Source organism: Mustela nigripes, chromosome 1, assembly GCF_022355385.1.
Source record: "Mustela nigripes isolate SB6536 chromosome 1, MUSNIG.SB6536, whole genome shotgun sequence".
NCBI classification, from domain to species: Eukaryota; Metazoa; Chordata; class Mammalia; order Carnivora; family Mustelidae; genus Mustela; species Mustela nigripes.
This window is the reverse complement of record NC_081557.1, coordinates 8621241-8641112: the sequence shown is the minus strand read 5'-3', so window position 1 is coordinate 8641112 and position 19872 is coordinate 8621241. Positions and strand designations below refer to the sequence as shown.

Genomic DNA, 19872 nt, shown 5'->3' with positions numbered 1-19872 from the left:
AGCCCGTTCCGGGAGGCTAAGTGTGTTTCCGGTTGGGCGGGAGGAGCGTCTGCTTAGGCGGGTGTGGGTTTAGTCGCCGATCGGTCCCCGCCGGGAAGATGTTCTATCACGTAAGCGAAGCACCGGGTGGCGGCGAGGGCAGGGTTGAGAGGGAGAGCTAAGCGGGCGCCGGGTCGAGGAGTTGCTCCTGACCCCATGTCCCTACAGCGCCTTACTTGGTCTCCATCCCACTTTTCCCTCAGATCTCCCTGGAGCACGAGATCCTGCTGCACCCGCGCTACTTCGGCCCCAACCTGCTCAACACCGTAAAGCAGAAGCTCTTCACGGAGGTGGAGGGGACTTGCACCGGCAAGTGAGTGCCGCGCCCTTCGTGCCGCGTCGCCCGGTGCTTGCAGCGTCTCCCCAACTCCTATAGGTCCGCAAGGACCTGCTACCTACCCTGAGGAACCCTCTCACCCTCTCAGGCACCCCACGCAGGCACTTGCGTCCTGCTGTGGGTTCCCGCGGCGCTGTCTGCAAAGTTGGATCATAAAACTGTCTTCCTTAAGCAGAGAGTGGTCGTTTCGTTGATGCCACAAACATTTTTAAAGCTCCTGCTGTGTGCTAGGTTCTGGGCTGGGCCCGGGGACAACGCAGGCAAGAAGATAGAATGAGGCCATCGCCCATGGGGCTCACAGCACCTTGGGATCATGACCTGAGCCATGCTTAAAGACTGAGCCACCCAGACGCCCCTCTTCTGGTTTTTTCTATCCCACAGGACCAAAGGGCCTGGAACGGCACATCTCTGGGCTCTGCAGAGAAGGGCCTCTCACATGGTGATGTGAATGCGCTGGGATGAGCCCTGGGCTGTGGGTACTTGGGCCTGGGAATAAACACAGGCAGGGGGCCTGGTGGCTCAGTAGGTTAGGTGTCAGACTTGGGCTCAGGTCTTGAACTCAGGGTCCTGGGATGGAGCTGCATGTGGGGCTCCATGCTCAGTGGGGAGTCTCCTTCCCCCTCCTCCTACTTCATTCTCTCTCTCTCAAATAAATAAATAAAATCTTTTTAAAAAAATGCACATGCAAGTTCCTGAACCTCATCTCATCCAGACAGCATCAAGACTGAGGACAGGCCTGGGAATCTGTGTTTTAGTAAGTTTTTCTTAGGTGATTGAGGCATCCCCAAGGTTGAGGTCTCTTGGCTCAAGGACAACAGCCTCCTTGGATATTTATTGTGAAATTATGAGAGCAGCGTTTGGCATTGTAGATACTGATTGGTATTGTGTCTTCTCTCCAGCATTAAGTTCTGCGGGCAGGGGTGCCATCTCTTTCCATGTGTGCTGTCCCCTAACCCCCATGCCCACCGTCTTGTTGCAGATGATTTTAGAGGCTCTTGTCCACACAGTGCCTTTCTTTTTCCCTTACAGGTATGGCTTTGTAATCGCTGTCACCACCATTGACAATATTGGCGCTGGTGTGATCCAGCCAGGCCGAGGATTTGTTCTTTATCCGGTGAAGTACAAGGCCATTGTCTTCCGGCCCTTTAAAGGGGAGGTTGTGGATGCTGTTGTCACTCAGGTCAACAAGGTGAGACCATACAGAGCCGAGGCAGTTGGGGGGCTGCTTAGAAGATGGGAGAGGGGTCTCAACTACTCTTGCTCACTCTGTGTCCTTGGCTAAGTCACTCTGTGCTTCCAGTTTCCTCACCTGTCAAATGGTACAGTAATCTCAGTGCTGCCTCGCTCGGGGTCCTATAAGTCAGAATGAGTAGTAACCAGTGGCAGCCTCCATTGATTGAGTACTTACTTGGGCCAGGTCCAGCGCAAAACCTTAGGACGACTGAGGCGTGTGCTTTTATTCCTTTTTATAGAAGCCTCTGTGTGGAGGTCATGTGATCCACAAGGTCATGTGATCCCCAAGTGTTCAAGTTGTGGACTGATGAGTCCCAGGTCTTGGGCCTTGATTGGCCTGTATTGGTTTCACTTACAATGGAATCTTGGCAGAGGAGAGACATGAAAGCAGATGATACCATTCAGAGTGGTTTCAAAATATAGTTTTTTTTTTTAAGATTTTTTATTTATTTGGCAGAGATCACAAGTACGTAGAGAGGCAGGCAGAGAGAGAGGGGGAAGCAGGCTCCCCGCTGAGCAGAAAGCCAGATGCGGGGCTCGATCCCAGGACCCTGAGATCATGACCTGAGCCCAAGGCAGAGGTTTAACCCACTGAGCCACCCAGGTGCCCTTAAAACGTGAAGATTATTGGAGTCAGATAAAGCTGGGAAGCTTACAAGAGTTGGGGGATAAAAGACAAAGCCTCAAAGACTCGTTGTCCTTCTAGGTGGGGCTCTTCACAGAAATTGGACCTATGTCCTGCTTCATCTCCCGACATGTAAGTCTGGGCATGCTGGGGGTGCTAAGGAGGAGAGATGCCAGTCCTGATCATCTCTGGAAGCACCTGTGGAAAGCGCTGACCAGTCTTGCTTTCCTTTCAGTCCATCCCATCAGAGATGGAGTTCGACCCCAACTCCAACCCACCGTGTTACAAGACAATGGATGAGGTGGGTGGGGAGGCAGCCCATGAGAGGGAGGAAGGAGAAATGAGCCCTCGGAGGGATTTTGGCTTTGTGGGAGGAGGACGGGGGACGGGGGAAGAGGGGGGTTCCATATCTGAGTATCCTATTCCCTCTTCTCTAGGACATTGTGATTCAGCAGGACGATGAGATCCGCTTGAAGATTGTGGGGACCCGTGTGGACAAGAATGACATTGTGAGTCTCTTGCCTGCCCTCTTGCCTGTGCCAGGCAGAGGTGGGAACTGTTGATTTCTTACCACCGAGGGTTCCTGGGGATTTTGTGCTCTTCTACAAGGAAGAGGGGATGGCTGGGCAGAAGCCCTGGGGCTGGGGGTTAGAGGCTAGTCCCGGGCTTGCTCAGGCTTTATTTCCTTTCTGCCTTCCCTCCTGCAGTTTGCTATTGGCTCTCTGATGGACGACTACTTGGGTGAGTGCCTGATCATGCATCCAGGGTTGTTGCATGGAGAAGGGGTGTGTGAAGGCAGGGGGTGGACGTGGGACTTAATGCCTGAGTCGCAGATGAAGAAAACTCAGGACTGTCCGCTTGGAATATCCAGGACATGTACCTCATGGGACAGGGAATGCCTGTTTGATGACTGCCCCCAAGCTCTGAGCCCAACTGATGTGCTTTTCCTGTTTTCTGCAGGGCTTGTGAGCTGAGCACTGGGACCCTCTGCTCTGTTTGGTCCTTATCTAGGAGAAATGGTGGTCACACTCCTCGTGGAGTCCAGAGGCCCGGTCTGGCTGCTGTTGGGGAGGCAAAGGAGGCTCCTTGTCCCCAGAAAACACTGGGTGGTTCTGCTTAGCAACCACTCCCCAGTTTTTTGACTGTGCATTCTAACCATAAAGGTCCTGTCTCATGGAAGTGTTACCTCCTTTCTTTGGTAAGAACAATTCTTTCTTAAAAAAGGCTGGAGCCTAGTTGATTGCTAGTCTCTCTTTTGGTGGCCTGATGCCTCAATTAGCCTCAGTGACCCAGGGGATCTGACTAAACCCTTGTGCAGAGGGTTGACGTTGACCTGACTGAAGAGAACGCACTAATGTCAGGTCTCTGGCTTTCAGCAAATGATGCTGTCGTTAGAGCCAGTCCGAGTCCCGATCTAGTTGTAGAGTATTCGCACTTCTTTCACCCTTAAACACAACCAAGGGTGTAGCTGGGCGTGAGGGGAGACGAGATGGTTGGGTAGGGAGAGGGAAATCAGGACAGAAATGACCCGGACTTTGGGATCCCAACACAGCCCTCCCTAGGATGGCTTCACCAACAACGGAGGCCTTTCAATGCTGATCGATCCCTAAGCTCAACTGAAAATGGGAGCCGGCTTAACATGTCCGTAGGGGGTGACACGGTCGGAAGACTGAAACAGATACGCCACCTTCCCTCCCAGGATGCCCACACTGCTTTTGTCATATAATCTCTCTGCCTGGGTATGCCCTCTCCCAGCCGTCTCCTGGCTGCCTGCCGCTCCAGCAGACCTCAATCCTTCTTCTCCCCTCCTCCCTTTTTCTTCTTTTTCACCTTTCTTCTACTTCCTTGGGAAGCAGAATTGTGTCATAGAAAGCGTGGTATTGGGGTTGGTGTAAAACTGGGTTTCAGTTCTAGCTGGGTGACCTTACGTTTTCTCATGATGAAATGGGCCTACATCCCTCTTTGGATGGTTGCTGCTGGTGTGAGCTCACACGTGCAAGTGGCTTGCAGGGCGTCTGGCCCCTGATAGGCCCTCAACTGTTAATTGTGATGATTGTGCCCTAATGCGTTAAAGCAGTTATTCTGAGCTGGGGTGATTTTTGCACCCTGGGGACATGTGGCAGTGACATTTATTTGGGCTGTAACAACTATAGATGGTACTACTGCCTTCTAGTGGGAAGAGGCCAGGGGTGCTGCGTAGCATCCTACCGTGTCTAGGACCCCGCTCCCCAACAAAGAATTACCTGGTTCCAAATGTCAATCATGCCAAGGTCCAGAGACCCCCATAAGAAGCATCCAGAATAGTGGCTGAACATGGTAAGATTTCTCCTTGCCTTCACCACTCCTGGACAGATAGATGGAGGCTTTTCCATTCATACCTCTACAGTGTGTCACAAAACGTTTTGTTACTGTCTGCCATTTCTTTTTATAACCTTTATTTCTTTCTCTCTTTTAATTAATTTTTCTTTTTCTTTTTTTTTTTTTTAAATATTTTATTTATTTATTTGTCAGAGAGAGAGAGCAAGAGCGAGCACAGACAGAGTGGCAGGCAGAGTCAGAGGGAGAAGCAGGCTCCCTGAGGAGCAAGGAGCCCGATGTGGGACTCGATCCCAGGACGCTGGGATCATGACCTGAGCCAAAGGCAGCTGCCCAACCAACTGAGCCACCCAGGCGTCCCAAGATTTTTCTTTATTTGACAAAGAGAGCCCACAAATGGAAGCAGGTAGAGGCCGAGGGAGAAACAGGCTTCCCACTGAGTGGGGAGCCCTAATGTGGGGCTGGATCCCAGGACCCTGGGGTCATGATCTGAACAGAGGGAAGATCCTCAACTGACTGAGCCACCCAGGTGCCCTCTCTTTGTGTTTTTAAGATTGATCTATTTATTTTAGAGGGCATGAGTGGGAAGGGGAGAGGAAGAGAGAATCTCAGCAGACAGCTCACTGAGCATAGAACCTGATGCGGGGCCCCATCTCATGACTCTGAGACCTGAGCCAACACCGAAAGTGGACCCCTTCTCTGTGCCACCCAGTCTCCCCTAACCAGTTCCTCTTTTAAGAAATCTCTACACTCAGGGTGGGGCTTGAGCTCACAACTCTGAGATCAAGAGCTACCTGCCCCACTGACTGAGGCAGCCAGGTGCCCCTCATTATTATGTAAAGTTTTTTTTTTTTTTTTTTTTAAGATTTTATTTATTTATTTATCTGACAGAGAGATCACAAGTAGAGAGGCAGGAAGAGAGAGGAGGAAGCAGGCTCTCCGCTGAGCAGAGAGCCTGATGTGGGGCTCCATCCCAGGACCCTGGGATCATGATGTGAGAGCCACAGGCAGAGGCTTTAACCCACTGAGCCACCCCAGCACCCCAAGATTTTATTTATTTGACAGAGATCACAACTAGGCAGGCAGGCACAGAGAGGGGGAAGCAGGCTCCCTGCTGAGTAGAGAGCCTGATGTGGGGCTCCATCCAAGGACCCTGGTATCACGACCTGAGCCAAAGGCAGAGGCCTTAACTGACTGAGCCACCCAGGTGCCCCTTTGTTTGTTTTTAAAATTTATTTGATTTATTTATTATTTATTATTTATTATTGGACAGAGCTTTTATTTATTTATTATTTATTTATTTGACAGAGAGAGAGAGAGAGAGAGATATCACAAGTAGGCAGGCAGAGAGAGGAGGAAGCAGGCTCCCTGCCTAGCAGAGAGCCCAATGCAGGGCTCAATCCCCAGACCCTGGGATCATGACCTGAGCCGAAGGCAGAGGCTTTAACCCACTGAGCCACCCAGGTGCCCCAAATAAATTCTTAAAAAAAAAAAAGATTTTATTTATTTATTTGACAAAGAGATCACAAGTAGGCAGAGTAGCAGGCGAAGAGAGAGGGGGAAGCAGACTCCCCGCTGATCAGGGGTCTCCCAGGACCCTGAGATCATGACCTGAACGGAAGACAGGGTTTTAACCTGCTGAGTCGCCCAAGTGCCCCAAGTTTGTTATTTTCTTGATAACTGTGGATTCACAGGCATCCCTTCCCCTTTAAATTTTCTATCTCCAGCTCTTGGGACTGGGCCATGTTTTCCAAGTTTGTTGAATCTGGGACAGTTTCTGGGCTGGATTTGCAGTGAATTTTCCCATGGAAACCACATTCTAGTTGTGCTACCACTTTGTTTTATTCTGAGTGGATCACCCGGGTTGTAGGGACTCCCCCTAAGCTGTAAACACCATGTGTGTCACCAAGAGCAAAACTCCTCTCAAGTTCTCAGAGAGAGCCACCCATCTGTAAATTGTGTTGCGGAGAACCTGGAAGTAACACGGCCTAGAAAGGAAGCAATTGATGGACGGAAGCTGCTCGTGGAACCTGGGCACGAGGGTGGTGGTGAGGATGTGGGGGGTGGCACCCATCAGGAAGGCATGCGCTGTTGGGGAAAGGGAGCAAGTGCGGATGGCCTGGAGATGGTCTCCAGGATTCTTCTAAGGTTTTGTAACTGAAAGTTATGGCCTCTTACAAAAGTCACAGGTAACAGGAATATCTGCCTGCTAATGCTAAGTCTTTGACACACATTACCGGATTGTTCACAAGGGTTCCATGGAGTTGCTTCTGTTACTCCACTTGATGGCTGACAAAACAGGTGAGACACCTCAACTAGAATGCCTATGGTCACACAGCTCTAGTGAGTGGTAGGGCTTTTGTTTTGTTTTTAAACTGTCAGTCCAGGGGCGCCTGGGTGGCTCAGTGGGTTAAAGCCTCTGCTTTCGGCTCAGGTCATGATCCCAGGGTCCTGGGATCGAGCCCCGCATCGGGCTCTCTGCTCAGCAGGGAGCCTGCTTCCACTTCTCTCTCTGCCTGCCTCTCTGCCTACTTGTGATCTCTGTCTGTCAAATAAATAAATAAAATATTAAAAAAAAAAATAAACTGTCAGTCTGGCTCCAGAGCCTTCATTAGCTCTCTTTGCCAGGCACTAGGTGGCTGGGGAGTGAATGGACCCAGCTTTCTTACCTGTGGCCATGTGGGTCTCACTACTGCTTCCCTCAACCCCTGCCTCTACCCGAGCTTGGGGGCACATGGGCCCCAGATAGCTTGAATACAGTGTTAGTATATCCCACAGGCCCCGGGGCCTTCCGCCATTGTCTCCTGCCTCCAAGGTTGCCAGTGGCTCTCCAGACTAAACACCTCAGCCAGGAGATCAGGAGAGGGAGGAAGGGCTAGAAGGTATACAGTCATGCTCCTGCGCGGAATACTCCTTTCTGTAATGAACAGCCTGTTGCCAACTACCTCATCTTGGATGAACATAAAGGAATTGATTCACTGTCTGCCGCCTGTTATGTGGAAGAAGGTCCGACCACAACTCTGTCAAGTGCTTTCATAGACATGATCTCATTTTATCTACAGTAACCCAGTGAGGTAGATATTACTACCCCATTTTGCAGTTGGGCGAAAATGTGGTTAGGTAATTTGCCCCAAATTGGTGGCAGAATTTGGACCCAGGTTAGTCTGACTCCAAATAGTATACTTGACTCACTAACCCCACTTGGTTCTGAGCTGAGAACTGCACAAGTTCGGGAAAGTGTGTGCGGGGAGAACGGTTAAGGAAGTCTACGAGGCAGGTGAGGGCTTATGTTTGGGCTCCTGTTGAGTAAGAACAGGAATGAAAAAGATAGGAGGTAGGGTGTCAGAGTGAGCATGGCCCTGGCGTCTGCAGCTTGCACGTTGAGTTCGGGCCAGTGGGAAGACCCTTCTGTCTGGAAGAGAATACCCATCGGGAGCTCCAACCCTATGGCGGGAAAGGGAAGTGCCAGTGATGTTGGAGGGGTAAGCCGAGGCCCAGCAAGCGGGCAAAGAAAACTTTGATTAGACATTAAAGTTTAAAGCTTCGTTGCAGTCGCATAAATGCAAATGCTCGGAAACTCAGGAGCAGACTAGACTAAAGGAGTAAGGACGCTATCCTTGACCATACGCTTTTCAAGCCAAACCATAGGTATCTACTCGCAAAAATTCCCAAGAGCTGTCGCTTTAAGAAGCCCGACGCCTCGGCGTCACGTGACCCCATCGCGCCCAGATGGTTTTACAGCCCCTTCACAGAGGCCAACCGCTTGGCCGGAAGCCCCCGGGAGGGCGGGAACTTCGCAAGGCGCTCGCCGATTGGCTGTGCTCTTGGAGGGTGGGGCCTGCGCTCGGAGAGAGGGAATTAGGGTGAGCAGGGTGAGTGGGCGCAGCCGCCGCCGCCGCCGCAGCCGTCTGGGTAGACACCTTCGCTGCGCCCGGAGTCCTCAGGTGAGCAGGCCCTCGCAGGGCCTCGCACTCTCGGTCCCGCTGTGGGCCGCGCACTCACCGGTCTTAGGGCCGGCTCCTCTGGGGGCCCGCCCCCTTCTCTGACCACGTGACCCAAGTTCGGTAACCCCTGACCTCTTCCACCCCACCCCGCCACTTCTGGATCGGGGATGAAGCGAGGCTTGGTGGGGGGATGCACACCCCCGAGGCCGGTGGCGGTCAGTTCCCACGCTCTTTCCCAGTGTGGCTAGTGGCTCTGAGGATGCAGAGAGGAGATTGGGGTGGAGGGAGACCTTGGTCAGAGCCTGGACTTTGTGCGTCTTAATGTGGACATCCAGTAGGGAAACTCCATCCGCGCTTCCCGCGTGGGCAGGACTTCATATTCTCATTTCACGGACAGGGAAACAGAAACTTCAGAATTATCCGTTGGCGGGTCTCCAACGCCAGGTCTTCGGGCTGGGAATGCAGGCCTTGTTCCCCACACAGCCCGCCACTCCTGATGATTCGGAACAAGAGTTGGTCCCTGCGCCCCACTTAGTGCTCGCTGGGTGGTCTTTTTTTTTTTTTTTTTAAAGATTTTATTTATTTATCAGAGAGAGAGAGGGATTGAGCGAGCACAGGCAGACAGAATGGCAGGCAGAGGCAGAGGGAGAAGCAGGCTCCCTGCTGAGCAAGGAGCCCGATGTGGGACTCGATCCCAGGACGCTGGGATCATGACCTGAGCCGAAGGCAGCTGCTTAACCAACTGAGCCACCCAGGCGTCCCTCGCTGGGTGGTCTTGGATAAGTCACTGAACATGAACCCCTCAGAGCTTTGATTTCCTTGACTGTGAAATTGACGTAGTACTTATATAATACATATAATACTTATTTCATTGTTAATGAGGATAAAATGAAGTATGAGCCATATAAAGCACTTAGCTTTGTGCCTCAGGCATTGCGTGTGTTTAGAAAAAAATCGCTGTTTTTTGTTCGTTTTTGCAGCAAGTGTTCATTGAGGGCGTATTATGTGCTGACAGTGTGCCCGTCGCTGGGGATGCAAAGGTGAGCAAACAGGCATGATGATCCTAGCTGGTGTGGAGCTGACTATCTAGTGGGGGAGGTAGGAGTTAATCGCAAAGTCACACAGATACGTAATTACAAACTGTGATAATTGCTTTGAAGGCAAAGTACCTGGACACTGGAGGTCTGAGGAGACTTCCCGGAGCAAGTGACATTTGAACTGTGACTTGAGGAAGCCTCTTAGGAGTCCACTAGACCTAGAGATTGGTAGTGAAGGAGGAGTGTTTCCAGTAGCGCAGTGTCGCAGTGTATGAACGTCCTGGTAGCAGGTGTTTTGCGGGGGGAATGGAAAGAGGCCATGGTGGGAGTGCAGAACACAGGAGAGAAATGTTGCAGAAGTCGGTGGACATGCAGGACCTGGGAACCAGGTCTGTTCTCTATTCCAGAGCCAGTGTGGAGCCACTGGGAGGCATACGGGAGGCCAGGGTAGGATGCCCATTGGATCTAGGGACCTGGAGATCACTCGTGACCCAGTGAGCCTTGCCAGAGAGGAGGAGTGGGGCAGCCCCTGGGTGGGTCACCCTGGAGCTGGAGCCCTGCTGCCCATGGTGCTGACGCCTCACTCTGGCCCTTACGGGCCTGCCTTCTAATTGTGTCAGAGTCATTCATCGGCCACTGTTTTTGTTGGATTCTTACTCTGCCATATCTTGTGAACGGAAGAACAGGTTCCTGCCTTTGGGGAAGACCAGACACATGGGCAAAAAGCCCAGCTGCTGAAAGCCTGACAGTCCCCAGTGGCATAGGGTCAGGAAGACCTTACAGGCCTTCACTTTAGCAAAGAGGAGAGGGTGGGGGCTTGGAGTAAAGGGGGAGGCAGACCAGCCTGAGCGCTGGTGGAGGAGCACAAGGCAGGCGGGAAGACACTAGGCTGGTCTTCCTGGGAGGAGGGATCAGCTTGAACCGCTGTGGAGATTTGGGACCAAACACAGAATGTCAAGCCGGGGAGTTGAGAGTTTCTTTTAGAACCTGTGGGGAAGGACTGAAGGTTTTTGAGTAAGGGGGAAAGTACTGTTTTCATCAAGACTCAGTAGGTAGTGGTTGTAGCAAGAATCAGGGGGAGGAAGACATGATGTTTTTACTTGTAACTGACCATGGTTACATCTTCTGTTGTCCATCTGGGTACTGTTCTAGTCCCTGGCTTCCTCCTGCACCAGCTCATTCGTTCTCACAGCAACCCCGTGAGTTAGGGAGGGCGGGGGCGATTGCCTGTGTTCCCCAGGTTGGGACACCAGGGCTCAGGCTGACAGACCTCGGCCACGTTCACTCAGGAAGTGGTAGGGCACGGCTGGGGCCCAGTTCCGTGAACTGCCAAGGCCAGGCCCTTTCTCAGGCAACACTCCTGTCTGACCCGGCTCGTCTGTTTCTTGCACTTTGCCTCGGACGCTCAGAGCCTCCGTGGCGCCTTGTTGGGGGTTTCTGGAGCAAGAGCAGTGAGCCTGGCTCAGAAGGCCTTGAGGCAGGCTCCTGTGCTCGGAGGGGGCCTGGGTGGCTTTTCAGGCCTTCTCTCCCGACTCCCAGCTCCAGCGGAGCCATGTCCGAGCGGGAAGAGCGGCGGTTTGTGGAGATCCCTCGGGAGTCGGTCCGGCTCATGGCAGAGAGCACGGGCCTGGAGCTGAGCGACGAGGTGGCGGCCCTGCTCGCGGAGGACGTGTGCTACCGGCTCAGAGAGGCCACACAGGTCTGCTCCCCTTCCCTTCCCGCATGTTCCCGGCTCTCCCCTCCCCGTGGCCGCCCCCTCCTGCAGGGACGTATTACACAGGTATGGGTGCAGCCCCTACTCGGGCTTCGAGGCGAGGCAACAGAGGAGGCCTCGTCCCTGCCCTCTCCAGAGTTACCTTTGAGCCTGCGGGGCTTCCTGGCGAACGGTGCTGGCTGGGCATGGTCTCACGTGCCCATCTTCTTGACAGCCATGCTGGGCAGGCCACACAAGGTCATGTTCCTATTTTGCATGCGAGAAACTGGGTCCTAGAGAGGGAACATTACCTCAAGGGCTGTTTGCACAAGACCAGCGCTGGAGTCCACACATTCTGGCCTCTGTGCTGGGGTCCTTTTTGCCTCCCAACTCTCTCTCTCTCCTCTGGGGGGACCCCATACCCCCTTCTCTCTGTCCCCTGACTTTGTTCCTCCCCTCTCAGAATAGCTCACAGTTCATGAAACACACCAAACGGCGGAAGCTGACCGTCGAGGATTTCAACAGGGCTCTCCGATGGAGCAGCGTGGAGGTGAGTTGAGCCCAGGCTGCGGAGGCCTCGGCTGGCACGACCCACCTCTCCTTGCCCTGCTCGGGGCTGGCACCACGGAGAGAGAGACACACGAAGACCCAGTGTGCGCACAAGGGAAGCTCATGGCCGCCACGGTGCTGGGGGGCCCGGAGGTTCGGGAAGCCTTCTTGGAAGAGCTGGGACTCGATGCAGGCTTTGAAGGGAGGCGTGCATTAGACTCCGCTAAGAGGGGAAGAGGGGGACGTTCTGGGTAAGGGAGGAGCCTCGGCACAAATGTGGATGTTAAAATGTCCTGCGTAGTTGTTGTGGGGGAGGGACTCGAAGGGAGGAGGTCAGGTTGGGAAGAGAGTAGTGTTGGGCCGCTTGGCTGGCTCGCTCAGTAGAGCACGTGGCTCCTAATCTCAGGGTTGGGAGTTTGAGCCCCACATCGGGCATGGAGCCTACTTTAAAAAAAAGGAGTCATGTTTTCAAAGTTGGGTGAGTGTGAGGACCAGCAGCAGAGGGCTGTGGGGCTCAGAGCCCGTACAAATTGGGGTGGAGGGACCATGTTCTACTCCCTGACCCAGCGAGTGCTCGATGCTGCGGTCAGATTCCCAGCAATAGGCTTGAAGCCTGGGGCATCTCCCCTTTCTCGGGACTTTTGGGTTTGCCTTAGTGTAGACTCCCTGGCAGGATCTGTAGAGCACCTCTTCCCTCCCTGGATTCAGCCTGCCCTCTGGTCCTCTCTCTGCTCAGGCCGTGTGTGGTTATGGGTCCCAGGAGGCACTGCCCCTGCGCCCTGCCAGAGAGGGTGAGCTGTACTTCCCTGAGGACCGAGAGGTGAACCTGGTGGAGCTGGCCTTGGCCACCAACATCCCTAAAGGCTGTGCCGAGACAGCTGTGAGAGGTGACTGCCCAGGCCCTATGTGGGGCGGGGACAGAAACAGGGTCATCACAGGAGGGGCGATGGGCAGGCTGGTGGATGGAGCGGGACTCAGGGGTGGGTGGTGCTACCACAGGCAAAACCCCAGGCTCACCCATCTCTCTGCTCTGGTTCTAGTTCATGTCTCCTACCTAGACGGCAAAGGGAACCTGGCCCCACAAGGATCAGGTAAGGGGTGGTAGGGGGAATGGGCTCTGAGCTTTCCTTTCTTAGGAGCCGGCGTGAGGGGGGCACCCCATTTCTCTGATTCTTCATCTGACAAGTATTTACTGATAAATACTTATGGTCCTGAGGGGGCGCAGCCGCTGCCCAGAGGGCTTGGATTTGGAGATAGCAGCCCAGTCTTGGAACCAGTCACGTTGTGGGGTGTTGAATGCTGGCACACAAGTCTGGGCAGCTGGGGTCCCTGATGGGAGGGGTCCATGAGGGATTGGGGACAGAGCAGGAATCTGCCTCGTGGAGGACGGGTGGGAGGCAGAATACAGAGCACAGAGGTGGGGAGAGCGGGCAAGGTCAGGGCTGAGGTCAGGCTGCTCTGACAAGCTGATGGCTACGTGCTCTGGGAGTCCTGTCTGCATGGGCTCCTGGCGGGGAAGGGGGGGGGGGGAGGGGGGGTAGGGGGGGTGAGGGAGAGCAGGCAGGGGAGGCTGGGAGAGGGCTGGGCTCTCCACCGTGACCACCTCCTGCCCATCCGCGTACAGTGCCCAGCGCGGTGTCTTCGCTGACTGATGACCTGCTCAAGTACTACCAACAAGTGACCCGGGCTGTGCTGGGGGATGATCCGCAGCTGATGAAGGTGAGCGAGTGGGGCACAAAGACCAGCTTTCAGGTTCCCCGAAAACCCTTTCAGATGTCTGCTTCCTGTCCACTCCACACCGCCGGGCTCACGTGGCTGGAGGCTGCTGGCGGTGGCGATGTCATGCTCTCAGGCTGATCCTCCTCCAGGGCAGACTCTAACCGCTCTGGCAGGAACCCTTGTTCTTCTGGAACCGGCCACTCAGCTGGGGCATTTAGGGGACTCACGTGGTCAGTACCCCCACCCTTTAATTCTAGAGCCTACGCTTTAGGGTGACTGTTGACCTGTGGCCACGGGGCGGGGGGAAGGGGACAGGCACATGGCAGCTTTCATTTGCCTGGACTTGAGAGGGAGGAATGGGAAGTAGAGGCATCAGGTCAGGTGCCCGGCCGGCTCGGAGACCCTGCCGCTTTAGCCTGTGGGACTCCGCAGGGCCTGCGGGACGCGACCTGTGGTCCGTCCCCTTCTGTCCAGAATCAGGACAGCACTGGTTTGGTGGTCTGCTCATGCATGTGGCCTCTCCTAGAGGGCTTACATCCCCCACTTCTCCACGTGTCTGGCTGTCGCTGCCACTCCCACGGCAAAATTGGGAACGTCGCTACCGTACATTCCTGCCTCAGGAGCACGGTTCTGCTTCTCCAGGAGCAGGGCAGGTGGCTGGATGGAGGGCCTGGGAGCGGAGCTCCTGCCTCGCCAGCATGTTGTATGCCTTCGTGATACCTGCTAAGGACCTTTATCCAGAAGAGTCTGGGGGTCACAGGTAGCAGAGATTCATGCCTAGGACAGTTTTTCTCATTTACATAACTTTCTTTCTGCTTACAAAAGTAAGACCAGTATTTCATTACAGAAGTATTGTAAAATAAAAGCATACAAACTGGTGAGGGTCTCTAATAGAAGCGCCTACCTTTTTTCCCCTATGTTTTTTTTTTTTTTTTTTTTTTTTAAAGATTTTATTTATTTATTTGACAGACAGAGATCACAAGCAGGCAGAGAGGCAGGCAGAGAGGAGGAAGCAGGCTCCCTGCTGAGCAGAGAGCCCGATGTGGGACTCGATCCCAGGACCCTGAGATCATGACCCGAGCCGAAGGCAGCGGCTTAACCCACTGAGCCACCCAGGCGCCCCTCCCCTATGTTTTAACTGTGATTACACTAGTATAAACCAAAGTATTATATTAAACATCTGGTTTTAGAACAGCTGCTTTTCTCCATTAAAAACGTGTCAGACAGGGCGCCTGGCTGGCTCAGTGGGTTAAGCCTCTGCCTTTGGCTCAGGTCATGATTTCAGGGTCCTGGGATCGAGTCCTGCATCTGGCTCTTTGCTGGGCAGGGGACCTCCTTCCCCCCCCCTCTCTGCCTGCCTCTCTGCCTACTTGTGATCTCTCTCTGTCAAATAGATAAATAAAATCTTAAAAAAAGAAAGCACAAATAATATTAAAAAAAAAAAAAAACCATGTTAAAACTTAGGTTGTATTCAGTTTCGTGTTGTCACAGACAGGGGTAGGAGTGGGTATGTTTGTCAGTGGGTATTTCTTTCTTTTTTTTTAAGATTTTGTTCATTTATTGGTCTGAAAGAGAGGGAAGAAGCAGGGGGAGCAGCAGGCAGAGCAAGAAGCAGACTTCCCACTGAGCAGGGAGCCCAATGCGGGACTCGATTCCAGGACCCTAGGATCATGACCCGAGTTAAAGGCAGGCGCCCAACCAACTGAGATACCCAGGGGTCCCATGAGTGGCTATTTCTTACAGCAGGTTAAATTTACAGAAATAGAGTTGCTGAATCAAAGAGTGAGAATGTTTACAATTTTACTTTAGAAATTCTCAACTGTCCTTTAAAAACTGTCCGTTTATCCCTGGGGCTGGTGGATCCAGGGCAGTCTGGCTCCTTCCTTTTCAGATCGCTCTCCAGGACCTGCAGACTAACTCCAAGATAGCGGCCCTCCTGCCTTACTTTGTCTATGTGGTCAGTGGGGTGAGTGAGCAGGCCGGGGAGGTGACCCAGCCCCGGGTAGGGCTGGTGGCGGGTGCCCGCAGAGCCGCTGCCCCCCCGCCCCCTCGTGTGCCCCTCAGCTGGGGTCTTCTGCAAACAGGTGAAATCTGTCAGCCACGACCTGGAACAGCTGCACCGGCTCCTCCAAGTGGCTCGGAGCCTGGTTCGGAACCCACACTTGTGCTTGGGGCCATACGTTCGCTCCCTGGTAGGCAGTGTCCTCTACTGCGTCCTGGAGCCGCTGGCTGCCTCCATCAACCCTCTGAATGACCACTGGACTCTTCGGGATGGCGCCGCCCTCCTGCTCAGCCACATCTTCTGGTAGCCACTGGGCCTAGCCCAACAGGGGGGCGCTGCCACAGCGCTGAGGGGGTTGTGGTGGTGGTGGGGTGGAAATGTTTGGCTTCAAGGCCCTATGTCGTGAGGTCAGGGAGCCTCTTTCCATTTAGAGCTTTCCGGTCACTGCGCTGTGGCACCCTGGGATTGTAGAAATGGATGGCAACTGTGCCAAGGGCTTGGTCCTTCAGCCCTTTGGGTAGTCTTCAGTCCCTGAACAACGAGCCACCTTGTTTGCTTACCTCAGTGTGCCAGGCACCGCCATTTTCTCTGTGTGTCCTGACTTGAGTCCAGTTGGGTGGTCCCGTGCCTCGTTCTCTTCTCTGACCCAATGCTGCGCCCGTAGGACCCACGGGGACCTGGTGAGCGGCCTTTATCAGCAGATCCTGCTCTCCCTGCAGAAGGTCTTGGCAGACCCGGTGCGGCCTCTCTGCTCTCATTACGGGGCTGTGGTGGGGCTGCATGCCCTTGGCTGGAAGGTGAGGACCCTGGCCTTTCCCTACAGACAGAGCCATAAGAGCTCCCATTTGTAAATAGAACAATGGTATTTGTGTGTCTTTTCTTATAAAAATGGTCCATGCTTGGCGTTTCCATGTATAGAATTCTTTCCTGAAGCCAGGCTAGTTGGTAGCCTGACTTTCTGTAGATGAGTGTCTTATGCTTTCAAAAGTCCTACGTAGGGACGCCTGGGTGGCCCAGTGGGTTAAAGCCTCTGCCTTCGGCTCAGGTCATGATCCCGGGGTCCTGGGATCGAGTCCCGCATCGGGCTCTCTGCTCAGCAGGGAGCCTGCTTCCCTCTCACTCTCTGCCTGCCTCTCTGTCTACTTGTGATCTCTCTGTCAAATAAATAAAATCTTTTATTAAAAAAAAAAAAAGTTCTACGTGGCAAGTACTAATACATCTCCACTTCATGAATCCCTGCCCATACTGTGCTAATCATGTTAAGGAACTATCCCTCAAATCCTCTTGTACTGAGTATTTTTTTAAGCTTATTTATTTTTTGTAATCTCTATACCCACCATGGGGAACTCATGAGATCAAGAGTTGCACACTCTACTCACTGAGCCAGCCAGGTGCCTCACTTTTTTTGTTTTTTAATGTGGATCATATGGTAAATATAATGATAGCTTTATTTCATCTTTTCTAAAGCTATTGCCTTTAATTTCTTTCTATTTTATTGCTAGGACTGCTAGTATCATTTTACATATAACGATAAGGGGCATCCTGTGTCATTTCCAATTTTTTTTTTTAAGATTTTGAGAGAGACACAAAGAGATAGTGACAGAGAGCATGAGCACAGAGGAGAGGGAGAAGCAGGCTTCCCCCTGAGCCCAGGGAGCCAATGCGGGACTGGATCCCAGGACCCCGGGATCATGACCTTAGCTGAAGACGGACACCTAACCGACTGAGCCACTCAGGTGCCCCGTGTCATTTCCAATTTTGAGAGAAGTGCTAATATCCTTCCCTTTTAGGCTGACATTTACCTTGTGTTTACTGGTAACCTTTCTCAGATAAATTACTTCATACTGCTTTATAGTCTTGATTTTATTTATGTGTAACTTTTATCAAATGCTTTTTCTGTATTTTTTGATTGATCCTAAGGTTTTTGTGCTTTTATCTGTTCATGTGATTAATTGTATTTATGGATTAAAAAAAAACTTATTTAGAGAGAACACTTGCACATTTGAGAGCAGGGCAGGGGGAGGGGGTAGGGGAGGGACAAGCCGACTCAAGCAGACCCTGCACTACATGACCCCAAGATCACCAAGTGGAAACGAAGAGCCCAACCAACTAAACCACGGAGGCTCCCGTTTATGGATTTTTAATAGTAAACCATCATGACATTTTTGTGTATAGACTCAATATAGTATAGACCTAAAGAAAACCTAAATCTTTTATTGGAATATAAGGCATTTTTTATTTTTTTTTTTAAAGATTTTTTTTTTAATTTATTATTTATTTGACAGAGAGAGAAATCACAAGTAGGCGGAGAGTCAGGCAGAGAGAGAGAGAGAAGCAGGCTCCCGCTGAGCAAAGAGCCGGATGCGGGTCTCGATCCCAGGACACTGAGATCATGACCTGAGCCGAAGGCAGCGGCTTAATCCACTGAGCCACCCAGGCGCCCCTATAAGGCATTTTTTGTATACTTTTGGGCTTACTAAATTTTAAGATTTTGTTCTGTTTTCAGGGGTGAAATCAGTAACAAGTTTCTTCTCTTGTACTGTCCTTGTAGAGTTTTATTATCAGGGTTACACTGACTTCATAGACTGAGGCATGGTGGGAGCATTTCTTGTTTGTTCTTGTGAGATTGAGATGCTTTTTTCCTTGAATATCTGTAGACTGAATTTTAGCAATGATTTTATTTGTGGCTAGGTACCTACTATGGTTAGAGAATTATTCAAGTTTTTAATAGCTGAGTCAGCAGTTAAGTTCTATTTCTCGAGGAACTTGCCCATTTGTTAACATTGTCAAATCTTCAGGCTGTGGATGACCAGCTGGAGAACTCCCTCCCAGCAAAGTGCATAACGGAGGTCACCTCCTCTGTGAAGTCTTAACTTGATACATAATCAGAGACCAGGTCTCTGATCAGTTTTTGGGCAGGTGGTTTGAACTGAGTCCCAGTTTACATCTCAGCAAGAATAGCAGTTGCCTGCTGAGTCTATAGAGTAATAGTTGGCAAATTAAATCCGTCTGTTTCTAGCCCTAGGCATTACTCACATGCCCTCTTAGCCCCTGTCATACAGGTCAGTGACAGTTGGGTCACTTTATATTGTCTTTGTACCTGACCTTTATCGCCAGTGCTTAGCAAAGGTTTGGGTATAGAGTGGGTTCCAAATAAATGCTGGTTGAATATGCCAGGCTAAGAATTTCATATCGGAGATAGAAAGTAGGTCTTCTATGGGAAAGGGTACTTGAGAGGCCATAAGCAACAAAGAGGTGCCTACTGTGTTCCTTCTCTCCCAGGCGGTGGAACGAGTCCTGTACCCACACCTGTCCACTTACTGGACAAATCTGCAGGCTGTGCTAGATGATTATTCCGTCTCTAACGCCCAGGTTAAAGCAGATGGGCACAAGGTTTACGGAGCCATTCTGGTGAGTGCCTGCCCCTTCGGGCCTCTCTTCCCTGCTTGAGCTCAGCAGCTCGCTCACCTGCCTTACTTTGGAAAACTTAATGGGCCCCGGTTCCTCCTAGTTCTTGCCTATCCTGGTTCCTCTGCTCTTGCAGGTGGCTGTGGAGCGACTGCTGAAGATGAAGGCCCAGGCAGCAGAGCCCAACAAGAGCGGCCTAAGCGGCAGGGGGTGCCGGGGCTCGGATGATCTCCCCTGGGACAGCCTCCTTCTGCAGGAGTCTCCCTCCGGGGGCAGCTCGGAGCCAGGCTTTGGGTCTGTCCTCCCGCTGCCGCCAGGAGGCGCGGGGCCGGAGGACCCTTCCCCATCGGTGACCCTGGCGGACATCTACCGGGAGCTGTACGCCTTCTTCGGGGACAGCCTGGCCACCCGCTTTGGCACCGGGCAGCCCGCACCCAGCACTCCGCGGCCGCCCGGGGACAAGAAGGAGCCGGCGGCCGCCCCGGACTCGGTGCGCAAGATGCCGCAGTTGACCGCCAACGCCATGGTCAGCCCGCAGGGCGACGAGAGCCCCCGCGGCGGCGGCCCCGCGGCAGCCTCTGCGTCCGCCGCCTCCGAGAGCCGGCCGCTGCCGCGCGTGCACCGGGCGCGGGGGGCGCCCCGGCAGCAGGGGCCCGGCGCCGGCACCCGCGACGTCTTCCAGAAGAGCCGCTTCGCCCCGCGCGGCGCCCCCCACTTCCGTTTCATCATTGCCGGGCGGCAGGCCGGGAGGCGGTGCCGCGGGCGCCTCTTCCAGACGGCCTTCCCCGCGCCATACGGGCCCAGCCCGGCCTCGCGCTACGTGCAGAAGCTGCCCATGATCGGCCGCACCGGCCGCCCGGCCCGCCGCTGGGCGCTCTCGGACTACTCGCTGTACCTTCCGCTTTGAAGCGGCGCGTCCCCGCCCCCTCCTCTGTAAATAAAGCCCGGCGTCGGAAGTGACGTCTCCGCG

At 53.1% G+C, this 19872-nt stretch overlaps 2 protein-coding genes across 4 annotated transcripts; both read left to right on the top strand.

The window, feature by feature from the left end:
* Positions 1-3413, top strand: POLR2G (RNA polymerase II subunit G). The gene is made up of 8 exons (XM_059384395.1): positions 1-110; positions 243-352; positions 1406-1565; positions 2316-2366; positions 2470-2535; positions 2672-2743; positions 2942-2975; positions 3195-3413. Exons 1-8 carry the CDS (start codon positions 99-101, stop codon positions 3206-3208), a joined length of 519 nt encoding a protein of 172 aa, XP_059240378.1. The 5' UTR covers positions 1-98; the 3' UTR covers positions 3209-3413.
* A 4960-nt stretch (positions 3414-8373) lies between these two features.
* Positions 8374-19862, top strand: TAF6L (TATA-box binding protein associated factor 6 like). Of its 3 annotated transcripts, none has more exons than XM_059403560.1 (12): positions 8374-8494; positions 9475-9534; positions 11071-11230; positions 11688-11774; positions 12510-12660; positions 12814-12864; positions 13398-13492; positions 15384-15449; positions 15577-15797; positions 16159-16291; positions 18777-18905; positions 19039-19862. In XM_059403560.1, the coding sequence occupies exons 2-12, from the start codon at positions 9527-9529 to the stop codon at positions 19807-19809; spliced, it is 1872 nt and encodes a 623-aa protein (XP_059259543.1). In that variant the 5' UTR covers positions 8374-8494; positions 9475-9526; the 3' UTR covers positions 19810-19862. The 3 variants fall into 3 exon arrangements, with proteins under 3 accessions (XP_059259543.1, XP_059259523.1, XP_059259534.1); XM_059403540.1 differs by having other exon boundaries at positions 15384-15458; XM_059403551.1 differs by lacking the exon at positions 8374-8494 and adding an exon at positions 8620-8709 and having other exon boundaries at positions 15384-15458.
* The last annotated feature ends 10 nt before the right edge of the window (positions 19863-19872 follow it).